General features: G+C 48.2%; 1 protein-coding gene across 22 annotated transcripts in view; it reads left to right on the top strand.

Moving 5' to 3' along the window:
- Positions 1-14364, top strand: part of LOC144125621 (alpha-1-macroglobulin-like) — a 166410-nt gene that overhangs the window by 117635 nt on the left and 34411 nt on the right. For 14 of the 22 annotated variants that reach the window (XM_077659184.1, XM_077659183.1, XM_077659175.1 and 11 more), the window contains 2 exons: positions 2674-2877; positions 12362-12577. In XM_077659184.1, coding sequence (XP_077515310.1) covers positions 2674-2877; positions 12362-12577 — 420 coding nt within the window. Of the gene's footprint in view, positions 1-2673; positions 2878-9207; positions 9313-12361; positions 12578-14364 lie in introns of all 22 variants that reach the window. The other 8 variants (XM_077659166.1, XM_077659165.1, XM_077659170.1 and 5 more) reach the window with 1 other exon arrangement.

The following is a 14364-nucleotide window of genomic DNA, read 5'->3' on the forward strand; positions in this document are numbered from 1 at the left end:
CAGTGGCACCAGCCCCTTAGAGAAATAAAATAAATATTGCCGCGACTGGGCTTCGAATTCGCGGCGGCGCGAACAGGTCAGCTTTGCTGGTAACTGCGCTATAGACCACTGTGCCATCGCCGCAGCCGATCACTTCTTGTTCTTCCTTTTAAAACATGGCACATACCCACATGGGGGAATGGTCAAGGGCATAGTGGCATAAACAAGGAAATTTCCATAGGCGATTACCACAAAATAGCGCCAAGCGTTAATTTTGAGATATGTATAGATGAAGAACTACAGAACAATATTTAAAGCACAATAACAAACAGCATTTTGGTGAAAGAAGAAGAGCTCGAAAAATTTTAAAATTTACCAAATCAATCTACCAACTGCAATTATGTAATCATGGAGAGTCCCACAAATTGAACTCAATGCAAATGCTTTAGCGCTCGCACCGAACGATGATAACATTGGTAGAGATAACGGGGGCCCTAACCTAGAGAGCGGGACCTCCAGGTAAGCCTTTCTCTGAAGTGCGAACTTTCGACAGTAGAGGAGAAAATGGCCTAAAGATTCAAGTTCCCCGCATGAGTCACTTAGGTTTGTCGGTGTCCACCTACATCTGCATAGGTATAAATTCAAACTGGTAATCCTGCACCGCAACCGCGTCATTGATACCTCACATAGCCTGGTGTTACATGAACGGATGTCCCGGATATATGCTAAGGGCCGATAATCGGTGGTATTTAGTAACGGATCCCGTAACCTGGCTGATATGTGTTGGAACCACTGATGTATGGGAATCGCCAGCAGACTGAAATTCGGGACGGGATGTGTCACTGACCTGTAAAAGAGCCGACCTATAGCTAAGAAATCAGTCACCTCGTTTGAATGAATGCCTAAACGGTCAGGGAGCCAGACAAAACGGACCTCCTTCAAAGTGCATGGGACAAAAATCGCAGGAAACGGCTCACTTTTTGTGAAGCTGACAAACAATCAGCGAGGTTGATAACGCGTGACACATGACCTGTTACACTGCACATCGTCGCCTTCATCAAGTTCCAACCATGCAGGCAAAACACTTGCTTACGTGCGTCTACTCAGTTTAGCAACGTTAAAACACTACCACTTTTTTCTCAGTCTTTGAGGCATAAAAACAAGGCCCGGAAACTGGCTCTAACATGTAAATTGTTTTATTCTTTGTGGCCAACGTCAATCTGACGCTTACTCCTGCCTTTCCTTTCGATGAAAAATAGAGAGTTATAGCATATCGTTACCGTGTTTACGTTACCGTTTACCGGGCCCGGCAAGCGACGTCTGCGGATGCGCCGCCACTTACCGGTCCGCAAACACTTTACGGAATCCCTTTTAGCGTTGCGGAGAGTTAGCGTTCACTTGTAAACAAACATGGCGGCGCCCTGCACGGCCGCTTCGAACCAAATACAGCACCGCCGCCGCGTTCTTCGGCGCCATTTCTTGCTATACATGAAGGCATTCGCTTTTAATTGGCGAAATCTCACTCGTACGTTGTGGTTTGAGTAACAACTAGGCCATGTTTTTGAGATTATTTGCCGATTTTTGAGGAGTTAAGCATGACTATATGTCTTGTACATAGCCCAATAGCAACGACTACACTGCAGCTCTTCAGTTTTGTGCCCGATTGAACATTTTTCTATATTTTCATGATTTTTTTCCTCGAAAAAGAAAGTCTGGTAATTCTCTTGGTATATTCATCAGTAATTGCAGAAAATAAAAAGTTTCTCCGGACCCGAGTTGGCGCGCTTTAGCTCACTGCCACTAGATGGCGCCACTGTGTTTGCATCCAAACACACAAAGAAGCGACGATGCGGCACGGCAAACAGGTGTCGTAGTGCTTTTTTACGGCGCTCGCAACGCAACGTGCGCTGTGTATGCAAGCTTACGGAGGTCTACGTAGTGAAATTATCTACTGGCCAGGGCAGGCAAAGGTGTCTAGCTTCACGGGCACATTTGAAAAGCCGCTGAGTCGGCTGTTAGCTGAAGTGTAGTCGGTACGTCTCTATATGCAGAGAAAAAGATTATTTAAGTGTAGCATTTCACTTCATAGAAATGATTGCAATGTATCCGTTTTTTTATCATTAAAAGCTGGGCATCTGCCATCATCATCACTCGTTTTAGCCCTACGGTAGCTTGTTACGGGAGAGACGGTACGCTAAAACGTCTTCTGGCGTGCGCCGCGCTAACCGGGAATCCGGCGTCCGGTAACACGGTAAGCGGTAACGTAAACACGGTAACGATATGCTATAACTCTCTAATGTGAGCCGGGAACGGAAACTCCAATACTATTCCTTATCTATTTGCCCCCTAAAGTGGACAAGAACTCTTGCACGTATAGCTGTGAGAAGCGTGACAAACTGCAACAGCGCGTTTGTTCACTCATTTCAGGAGTTGGTACTCGAGCCGATGACATGACACCGATGGGCAGGCAACCAACAGACAAGGCTATTCCGATAACAGGGATAACGATGCCAATTTTTCCTGAGCAAAAAATCAAACGTGACCGGTACAAAACCAAATTAAATTGCACTCCTGTTGGCAATTTTTTCTCACGTTTCAGCGTACCCCGACACCACGTGTTATCTTCACCTGGGCCATGTTGTGAGTCGCGGCGAAGCCATTTCTCAACAGTTATTTTCCATGCTATGTTCACAGCTCCTGGTGAAGAAGCCTGACGGCGTTCCTGTGGGCGGCGAGCTGGTGCAACTTTGTCTGCTGTCACAGGCTGAGGAGATCAAGCCACGGTGGTGGCGCACCGACCGCCGTCTCAGCTGCAAGAACTACACTTCGGACGAGTCAGGCATCATCAAGTTCACCATCCCTCCCCTGAAGACAACTGTCGTCACCATCAGCGTCGAGGTCAGTGTCCGACCGGCAGGTCACGTCTGCTATAGGCCATTTGAATTAGCTATACGCTGCAGCCCTGTCAAGCATCAGCAACCAAACTGCGATGGGGTAATCAGAGTGGGAAGCAAAGATGACGGAACTCCACACATTTGCCGAGTTTACAGTAGTCTCCGTTAACGTTCTTATTTCCCAGCGGCTGATAATATTGTTAGTAATTCTTCGCTTGTTCATGAACATTTTAATCATTTTGCTATGGTGTAGTAATATGCTGCAGTAACTTTATTTTCATACACTTTTATCTGATTGTCAGGCATGTGGCACGTGTCTCGTGTAGACTGCTTCCTTTCTGTTAAACTTTCCTGTATGCGCCACGGGGTTCTTAGAATGCCTGCGCCTAATTGGCGCGATCGAAAACCAGTCAGAAATATCAACCAACACCAGCAAAAGCATTATCCACTTCAGCTCATCCGGCCATCATACGACCAAAAACTGCCTGACCGGAACTTGCTAAGAAATTCTGAGCCAAGCTTGGGCAATGGCAACGCGCGGCATCAGCTCGAGTACCCTAAGTCAGCTCGACGGGACTTATCGTGGTAGGGCCAAGCAGCTGGTAATCTACTCGAAAGCTTTCTCAAAAAGAAGTATTTAATAGGTCCCACGCTGTCCAGAGAGCTTGCGACAATTTCGGCCTGACTCAGAATCAACAAACTATGTAGATTGTTTATCTTTCTTAAAGGGGTTGGGGCATCAAATTTTCAGGCCATAGTAAGCTTGTTATGGGCTTCCTGTGTATCTAAGGTTACCCACGGCGAAGTATTGGATGCAACAAGCGCTTAAAATATATTTTAATTAAGCTCCAAAGAGTCCCTAAGTGCTCTTTCTTACGATGTATACCCATTGCTAGCGCTATAGGTGGTGACGTAAGCCCTGGGAACGATATCAGTGAATAGCAGTGACATCACAACACAGTAACGTGACGTACTATGAACGGCGACGCGCGACATCGGCGAGGCGCTGCTTCGGCGACTCAGGCCCGTTTCACACGCATGCGATTTTCGCCTGCGACACTGCGAATTATGTCGGTCTGCGACTGGGGAGGATCGTCGGTCTAGTCGCAGACGGCTTGCGATCGAGTTCCGTCCGGTTGGTATTCAGTCGCAGCGTCGGTGTGTTCGCTCTGCGACTGACCATTGGGGAGCGCCGAGACGGCTTGCGACGTGCGGTCACTTGGGAGCTGTTACCGCGGTGGAAGCAAAATTGTTTATTCTAATGAAAACATACGGAATAATGCCTTGCATCTAAAAATACGCTGGCCATAAAATCATCAACACACTCCGTGTGACGTTTCTGTCGCGTTTAATAATGGGTTGCCTATGCAAACATCAAGGAACCTTGCCGGTTCTTCCGACCGAATTCATTGTGTCGGTGTTGCATGTGAAAGCACTGACCGAAAATCGCACTGTGGCCTCGCCGACTACACCAGATATTTTCGTTCCAGTCGCAGCATTGTGAAACGGGCCTCAGCGGTCGGTGGGCTGATTGGCATATATGCCGTTGCTGACGCACCAGCCGGCACCTTATATCGGCGGCCGAGCGAAACCTCCACGTCGACGAGACGATGACTCTCTTCTTTGCGCCTTCTCCGTAATACGAATAAGCGAAACGAGCGACAACATTTCGTATGTTCACCATTCGGCTCACCTGCAGTACGAATAGGCCTAGCGAGTCCGCCGCGTTCGTATGTGCACTGTCGGCGATTGTGAAGAGCGAGTTCACAAGTTTTAGCGAATACATATGGTCATCGAGCGTAGTTTTAACAACAATGACCTGAAATCGAGGATTGCTTACATCTTAGGACGCAAATACATCAAGCGGGAACCGCCGCAGCTGGGCAGTGTGACCCAGTCTGTCGGTCAATGGTGCAGGCGCCCGCGGCGGCAGCTACAGTCGCCGGCGTCGCTTGAGGGCAACAAATTAAGCCATTTTGTTTATCTCAAATGGGTGCGGAACATACCTCTATATAAACCAATTTAAATTCAAGTACTGGACACACCGGAAAAAGCGAAAAAGCAGTTACAACGAGTCAGAAACGCCGGTCCTACGCGTTGTCAACAACCTGGCTATAAAGCATCCCCAGGCTGGCGCTCGCATTCTTCGGCGATTCTTGCAAAGTTATCGCACTGCGCAAACAAGTAAACCCGCAATCGGCGCAAAAGAGATGAGCCTGCTTAACCTAAGTGGAATGCAGCTTGCAATTCATACCGAACTAACGCGCAATTGCTGCCGCATACAGATGCATATATATGTAAACAAAAGTAGCCCCGAGATGCAGTCGTCGTCATGGGCGCATTCCTGGAGGATTTACGTACCCGTGTGGTTAATTCTCAACCCTGTACAATTGTCTCGAAGCATTCATATAGCGAATACATGGACTGTTTGCTACACTAGCAAAAGATATCGTAATCAGCGGCCACGGGACCCTGAGCAGTCTCGCAGCGCGGCTGCGCGGGCGGCGCGAAGTGAAGACAGAGACGGGTATTGGTCGGTAGGAAAAGTGAGGCATCGTGTCGCTGTAATGTGACCAGGGTCAGCTACGGGCCGCCGACACAGACGTCCGCCGAGCATCGGCGTCGGCGTGGCAAAGCGAAATACAACGCAGAAACCGCGTTGGCATACGCGGTATGGCGACTGAGACCGGCTGAAGCGGGCGGCTTGGTTTCAGGACTCAGTGTCGTCCCTCGCTCGCTTGGCTTTTCTCGGAATATCGCAGTACCGACCAAGTTTGTCGGCACATGATTTCGAAAGGCGCTGCTATGCACAACACCTGTAGGAGAGCAGAGGACGCAGCAATACATACGTCACAACTTTTCGGGCCCGTGTGTCCAGGGTTGCTGCGCTTCTCTGATCGTGACGTCGCAGCACACCCCGGCGCTCAGAAACCGAAATCGCTCAGTATAAATAATGAATTAATAAATTATTTACCGCACTTATATGAATTACACAGCGCGCATCACTGTCCTGGGGCAATACGCAACGTTTGAAACAAAGAACATGCCAACCAAAAATTTGGTGTCTCCACCCCTTTAATCTGTATGATTTTGTTGCGCTCTGACTGGCTTCTGCCAAAGCTGTCGCGACTATGGGTAACAATATCAGCTCAACTGGAAGTCGATCTTTCTTTTCCTTTCTTTCTTTCTTTCTTTTATTCTTCCCTTTCTTTCTTTCTTTCTTTTATTTTTATTTATTCCTTTCTTTCCTTCTTTCTTTCTTTCCTTTTTCTTTTCCTGCCTTCTGTCTTTCTTCCTCTTTTTTCTTTTTCTTTTTTTCTTCCTTTCCTTCTTTCTTTTTCTCTTCCTTTATTATTTCTTTCCTTCTCTGCTTCTTTCCATCTTTCATTTGCGTAGGCTTACCCAGTGTCACGCTAGAAATCATTGGCTGCCGGTTCTAAAGCGCGGCCGCAAGACGTGTTATTTTTCCAGTGACATACTGCGGTAACAACAAGCTGCCTAAATATGTCACTAAACTAGGGCGCTTTATATAGGACCGCAGGAAACAACGCAAGACAGACTGGCAAAGTGTCTACGTAATTGTCAGTTTAGTCGCATAAGGCAAAGCAGTGCTGTTGAAGTTTGGAACGTTTCAGTGCATAGCACACTGTGATGGGTCGAATGAAATTCTATTGAACTCGAATGGAACTTCAATGAAGTTTTATTGATTCGCGGAGGAACTCTATTCGACTTCGACAAGACTAAGCCGATGCTCAGGACCCTGCAGCAGTGCACACGGTCACGGAGAAAAAAAAATAAAAAAATTGTTGACAAGGTAAAAGGCAAACTATCAAATCGCTCAGTGCAGCTCCACATCGCATTGCCTCGTGTAGCCATCGGTGTGCCCGGAAACAAGAACAGCTTTACCTAGGAGGTGACCACGACACCAGGGGCCATATTCCGAGTTTGTGTGATAACAAAAAGCGTCCTAATCTGCCGCAGCGGCCGCACCTGATAATAATATTAATAATTGTTTTTTTGGTGAAAGGAAATGGCGCAGTATCTGTCTCATATATCGTTGGACACCTGAACCGCGTCGTAAGGGAAGCGATAAGGAAGGGAGTGAAAGAAGAAAGGAAGAAGGAGGTGCCGTAGTGGAGGGCTCCGGAATAATTTCGACCACCTGGGGATCGCACTGACATCGCACTGACATCGCACAGCACACGGGCGCCTTAGCGTTTTTCCTCCATAAAAACGCAGCCGCCGCGGTCGGGTTCGAACCCGCGAACTCCGGATCAGTAGTCGAGCGCCCTAACCACTGAGCCACCGCGGCGGGGGCACCTGATAGGTCAAAACGCCGGAAGCTGATGTCGGTTCGGTTGTGACTGTGAGCGGCGGCAGGATGTCACTGCGTTGCGGTTGCCGCAGGGAAGCGTCCGGCTCCGCTTTTGCTCTTTGCCGACAAATGGAACGAGACTAATGCGAGAGAAGAAACATTCAACCACAAGTTTAGTTGCGCACCGGATTTCACTGTAAAAGGGCAATAAAAAGCTGTATTTTTTTACGCGGCGGACTTTAATAAATAGCAACAATAGTTCAAATACTATTTTCTGTACCGTGAATGCCGGAGGTGTACCTAAAGAAGAAAATATTGTACGCAAATAAGGATAGCTTTTCAGTGACAGAAGGCGGCCGCTGTGCAGATGGTAATTTACGTTATTCATTCCTTTTATGCAGGCACTGTAAGAACCGCGAGATGCAGCTGTTAGGTTTTTAATTTTTCTGCAGCAAATAAATGCATGGGATGAGCTAAAAAAATCTTCTTGCTGTATTTCTCTTCATGGCTGCGTTGGAAGACTTCGCAGACGAAGTTTTCGTAGGTTCGCCATGGCACAAAGCGCAGGTACGCCCACACTGACGCCTAAAACTAACTTGCAAGCTAACTCGCGAGCTCAATGCAGAACCACACCACCGCGGCTATCGAGAACCGTAAGGGACGCCAAAAAAACACCTCTGGCATGTCAAACGTTCGGTATAGTAGCGTGTCGCTGGCGACTGACCATCCGTGCACATGAGCAGATTCACGTCTGCAGACATTACACGCGATCATGATTCAGGGCGCTTCAACAGCTAATAGAGAGTTCTAGAATAGGAAATGCACGTCTGCACTTAGTAAACGCTAGTATTTTGTGGGTCATTATGCTTTGTTGCATCATTCAACATACGCAGACGAGATAACTACTGTAATAGTAGCGCCATCCGGTTTGAATGAAGAGTACAATTTCTACAACAAACCGGTGCTCGTTAGGCGTAGAAGCTACGGAATCGTCCAGCGAAACAAAAAAAAACAGGCCAAATTTATCATCCATCCAATTTTTTATAGGCAAGATAAGACGAAGCGAAAGTCCCGCACCCAGTTTATAGCCCGCTCACGTGCCGAAAAATGCAGCAACACCGACGAATTCACTTCGACGCGGGAGGCTGCGCTTCAGAGCGTGCCGCCATGCTGGCTGTGCTTGAGCATCTGCTGCTAGAGGAGCTTACACTACACGGAGGAAGGAAAACTCGGGAGAAGCCCTCGCCATCCGAAATCCCAGAAAGTGTGCCGGAAGTCACGCGCTTTCGCAAGGACTACTGGGAGTATTTGGCCGCCGGCGCAGCCAATAGAAACGCTGGGCGCAGCGGCGTCGTCTGCTGCAATGCCTGCTGCGCATGCGCAAGCGCGCTGAGAAGGCGACCAAGTAGAAGCGGACGCAGGGGGGAGCCGGCTTCAAAAAATGTGACACAACTGCCTCTCTTTTTTTCCTTCCTCCATGGGACACTATGTCTCTGACGTCACTGAACAACCACATCCGCTTCCGGCGTTTCGACCAATCAGGTGTAGCCGCTGCGGCAGATTATGACGCTTTTTATTACGACAAAAACTCGGAATACGGACCCAGCATATACTCACGTTGGATGCCGAAGGCACGCGTACACCGCACCAAACATGAGACAACAGTCATAATTACTGAATGTCCACCGAGGACGCCTGACGTAAACACGGTCTTCTTTCCAGTGATAACAGAGGGAATTACTTTCAGTACTGCTGCCGCTGGAAGCCGCCAATACAGGAAGCCAGATGCAAGGAAATCTGACGTGGCGCTGAGTCAGTACTCCCACCTTTGATGATTGGCTGTGGAGCTTTGCGACGCAATTTCCAACAACTTTCTCAGCGAGGCACAGTCCCAAACAAGTGGCTCGTTACCTGTTTGTCGCTCCACTCTCCACGGGGAGTTGACTAAAACCGGACCTCCGCTATTGAACGGTGTGCCCTAACTTGAACCCTAAGATGGCTCTTCGTTTTATCAAGCAGACACAGAAAGGGCGGCCGTCACTATCAGCGAGGCGTTACCCCACCGCGCTGCGGCTCCCGTCCAGGTCACTCAGGCGAATGAGGCCGCACGGCATTCGGATCACGGTATGTTGTTCGGCTGGACAGTAGGCTGCTTTCCTTGCGTCTTTAGAAAACCGCAGTGCGATTATACAACTGCTGGGACCCTGTTCGCAGTGCCAATACAACTGCAATCTCATTTTAATCCTGCATCTCTATATATGGCTTATGCATGGCATTGCATAGCTGCCGTAGCTATTTTAAGATATTTCTCCAAACTCGTCCGAGGACACAGTGTTAATTAAATCATTCTATATTCTTCGAAATGTTTTATTTTCACGTGCACTAAAACAAAATCATTTAAGAGGCACAGGCAGCATCCAGTCATTATACAGTTAACACTCCGACAAGCGAATTTCCGCTGAAGCAAATTATTAAATCACTTCCCTATAAGTTTACAACATCGCAGCCAGTGGCAACAAACCAGTTTACGTTATAAAACGCAGATGAAGCGATGAATGGCATTACAACAAGAATCTATATAAACGTACCTTCAACAAGCCGATGCACTGCTGTGGAAACCAGAAAACGCAGGAGTCCACCAAGTTCCAAATTCACGGCGGTCGTCGCTAATCGCACTTGATCAATCACGACAGATATCGATACGACAGCGAATGCGGCGAGCGATACACTCATGTGATTTTAAACTTCCATTTCTCAGCGCAGTTTTGCTATCTATATAACCATAACAGGGACATCATTTTGAAGAAATAACATTTATAGAGCGTAGCTTGTTAGTATTACTGACTTCGCACTGAACGTCACAGTTTGCCTCCTTATAGAATAAATACACTAGATTCAATCTTCTCACAGTGCCCTCGACGTGCTTTCATGAGCGACAGCGCTTGAACGTGTATAAGAATTGATCTGCCTTCACTGGTTTCTGGCGACGGCCGCAGACAAACGTTGATTGAGTTCAGTAACCCATTATATACGGAGACAGGGTACAGTATCATAAAGCACAGCCTCCGTTTTATGTAACTGCGCAATGAAAGGCACACGCAAAAGCGTGTAACTTTCCGTTGTGCACAACGTGTAATATCCGGCCGTGTTCAACGTGCGCCTTCACATCTTCTGCAAACTTAATTGTCCTTCAGATACAAAGCAGAGCAATATCTTTAGATCTTTAGCTGCAGACACACAATCAAACAAGAATGCGTTGCGCTCTTGGAGCGCACCTACAGACAGACACCTACAAACAGACACTATACAGACAGCTACAAAGCACTCGCGAAAGCTGCTATGAAGACAATGGTGTTGTGTGGTGGTAGCTGTCTAGTGGCCGCGGAAAGCCCTACGTAGTGGGCGGTAAACGGATGCTGCAGCTAAATAACAAAGATTTTATGAACTGGGTGTTATCGAGTTTAAGTGCAGAAATTTTTTTGCTCAGCCACATCATTTGCCGACTGGAGCGATCGAATATTTAAGCTATTTATTACGATTCAGAATAGGTGCCACACCATCTCGCTTGTTAGCACTTATAAAATGTTTTATTCCTTTATGCGAAACCGGACTTACGGAAACTTTTTATGCATTAAGATCTATTTCTCTGCAGTGCTAATGAGCATTAACTCTTGAATGTTGAGTACAGTATGGTCCACTGTTAAAGGGAACATGCGATCGCGTGTCGTTGGCTTTCCGCGAGGCGCTGCTGCAAAAAGCCGGAAAGAATGCTGCGCTGATTATGGACCGGAGTTTTTTTCGCCATTTTGTCTCCTTGCATGGACCTGATTTTTCACACCCAAAACGCATCGATTACCTCTTCTCGCTGCTGAATTGGCTTTTTCCATTCTGTGGTCGCGTTTCATGCGAACTAAGCAACATTTTCTCTGGACTAGATTATTCACGTGTCAGTGCCTTGGTTCATATGCCACTCAACGTGTACTGTACAAGTTGAGTGGCATATGAACCAAGGCACTCACACGTGGATAATCTAGTCTGGAGAAAATGTTGCTGATAAACGCGACAACGGAATGGAAAAAGCCAAACCAGCGGCAAGAGGAGGAAATTGATGCCTTGTGGGTGTGAAAAATGAGATCCATGCAAGGGGACAGAATGTCGAAAAAAACTCGGTCCAAAATCAGCGCGGCATTCTTTCCGGCTTTCAGCAGCAGCGCCTCGCGGAAAGCAAACGACACGCGATCGCATGTTCCCTTTAACAGTGGACCATACTGTACATAGATGCTGCAATAGGAAGCAGACGTGCTCAGGTAGTGTGTCAGATATTGGCCAAACCTAATGCGTGAAGCTTTTATCAATAAGGCTGAATTGAAGTCAGAGCTAAAATCTGGCGCTGCATTCACAGCCAGCTTTGAGCGAAGAAACCTGGCGCCTAACCATGGCCCGAACATTTGCAAAGCATGTTCTGCCGATCGTGTCGGCTGACGACCGACAGACAGTAAACCGGCGTTTCTTGTTGCAAGAGCTAGTTGACGGGCTAGTTGGTTCGCCATCACGAATATACAGCGCAAGGCACATACAAGGGACAGAAACAGTGTCCGTGTGTGTCCTTTACTGTGCCTGTCCCTTGGCTTTGCCATGCGCTCTATATTCATTAAGGCGTTTCTTGGCAGTCGCCACATGGCGCTCGGGGAAAGCCGGCGCTAGCGTCTTACTGTTTTCTGCTACGGAGTTGGGTGCTAGCCCGACACGTGGTACGCGTGCAGGGGTAGGTAGCTCCTTTACCTTGCCGTTATTACGATGCCGCTACAGTTACCGCGCTTGCAAATGGTGCATGCCCCTGATGCATGGGCGCCGCCTGCGTACATCGGTAGCAATAAGGATACACTGTAGCGGTATGCTAAAATTTTCTACTAGAACAATACGCATTGTGTGCACTTTGGTGGTGATTTTACCGCGCCAGAGCCTCAGTTACCGCCCGGCGTTTTATGATTAGTAAGAATTTTTTCTTCGAGCTGAGCAACCAGCGGCGCTCGCCTTCGTTTAGCGTCCTTTACCCTTCGGCAACCTTGCAAATGAACGGAATTCAAATGCGTTATCGAGCACAAGCTGTTCAGGTCAGCTGAACATTGAACATTCTGGCATTTCACACTTCTCTCCCTCTGCGATCTTGCAGGCGGTGGCGATGAACTACGAGACTGTGAAGTACGACACCTACGGCGTGAAGATCAACCAGCCCAAGAGCACTCTGTACCTCCAGGCTTGGTACTCGGCCAGCAACAACTTCATCCAGATCGAGCCGTCCAAGGGACCCTTGCGCTGCTCGGGCAAGCACCCCGTGCGCCTCCGCTACACGGGTCAGCCCGACTCAGAGAAGCAGTTCCATTTACAGGTGAGAAGGGGCCGCCCACTCGAAAGGCAGTGCCGCGGTAACACCTTCGCTGACTGACGTGGCCATAACATCGCTGAAACCCTGCGTGAGGAATGCAACACATTTCCCTAGAAGGGAAAAACTATCTTGCCATGTATTCGTAGAAACGAACATTCCTTAGACGTAGAATCGGCATTTGAGCTAGTTGGTATATAGCATTGTGGAAAAAAATATAGAGCGCACTCAGGACAACGGACAAGGAAAACCAAACAACGCAAGCGCTTGTGTTGTTTGGTCTTCCTTGTTCATTGTCCTGAGTGCTCTTTATATTTTTAATTTTTTTCCATGTTTCCTTAGACGTTGCGCCAGGCTCGGCCCAGTGCTAGGCATTGACGGCTTCCTATCCGCCTTGTTTACAACATTTTGTTGTCGCTGAATGTTGCCTTGACGGGTGACTTTCAGCTGCGTATGTTGAAACCCAGTTTTCAATAACGCGCTCTTGACTTCGTTTGAAAGGCCCGCTTTTAGAGAGTATCGCTTGTTTTGGTGCACTAACACGAAAACCCTCAATTTCGGCGATGTTTATTTGTCCGAGGCCTCTGGCAGGTGGCCCACTGCCATGGTTGGCAGATCACAGCCTGCCCAGGGGGTTTTGGCCAACGTGCCAGCAGGCTTTATGGCTTTATGACATCGCACTTTTAACACGAAGCGCCCAGCTCTCACGGCTTATATAGCGTATAGCGACAAGTGACGCGCTATCAGTGTGACGTCACATGCACTTCGCACGACACCACAATGTTCACCTCAATAGATCATGCTCGCTAACTCGACGTTCCATTTAGTACGTCTAAAAAATCACCTCAGCTTCACACGGCCGTGGCCGTGGCGGCATTTCACCGTGGCGGTGCTCCGAGGAGGCACATGACGTCACAACGCGCGCCTCGCCGCGGAGCCGAATCGGTCTGACCGGGCAGGCGGCGGCTGGCGCCCTCGGCGCGAAATAGAGACGTGCTCCATGGATTCTAAAAGGGTAACAAGGTGCGAAAATGTAACGTGTTCTAAGAGTTTACAGCATGTACTAGTAAGAAAAATGGGTCGATAATTACTTGGTGAAATTTAAAAGCGAAAGCTTTTACTGCTTTCGTCGGAGTTATTTCGCCATCACCGCATGTTTTACCGTGGACGTCCTTGCCGCGCCGCCGAGCCGAAGTCCGCAGAACTTTTTTTTTTGAGGAAAGGAAATGGCGCAGTAATTGTCTCACATACGCCAGTAGACGCTGCGCCGGGGCTCCACAGCCGTGGAGCGGCTGCTTTCTGACCACGTGATTCTAACCGAGCCTCAGCTGGATAAAAAAAAAATTAGCTGCAGTTTAACTACTGCTGAACCTGGTTAGACAGCGAAAGCTGTGGTATATCGGGCCAGTAGACGCGGCTATATCCAGCATTTTTCCTAGTTATATCAGTTAATAAATTTTATAAAGGTGTGCATCACAACAGGACGAATCGTTAGACACCATCCGAAACCCCCTGCGACAAATGATTGGGCCGTAATGACGGCCTGAAGGTCCTCGGAATGCACGGTTTGGTGGCGGAAAGGACTTTGTTGCGAATCCCACACATACTTTGGGCTTCATCTCAATTAGCAATTTTATCCTCAGGAACATGCCAAGCCATTTGACACCACTTTGAACATTCTGCGTCAAACGGGTGGCCCCAGATTTTATGCAAATGACGGTCCGAGGAGTGCCACTTCGATGGCCGCTATACTGGCACATATATAACTGGTCGAAAGTACAGGTATCAATTGA

The sequence above is a fragment of the Amblyomma americanum genome, chromosome 3 (genome assembly GCF_052857255.1).
Source record: "Amblyomma americanum isolate KBUSLIRL-KWMA chromosome 3, ASM5285725v1, whole genome shotgun sequence".
Taxonomy (NCBI): domain Eukaryota; kingdom Metazoa; phylum Arthropoda; class Arachnida; order Ixodida; family Ixodidae; genus Amblyomma; species Amblyomma americanum.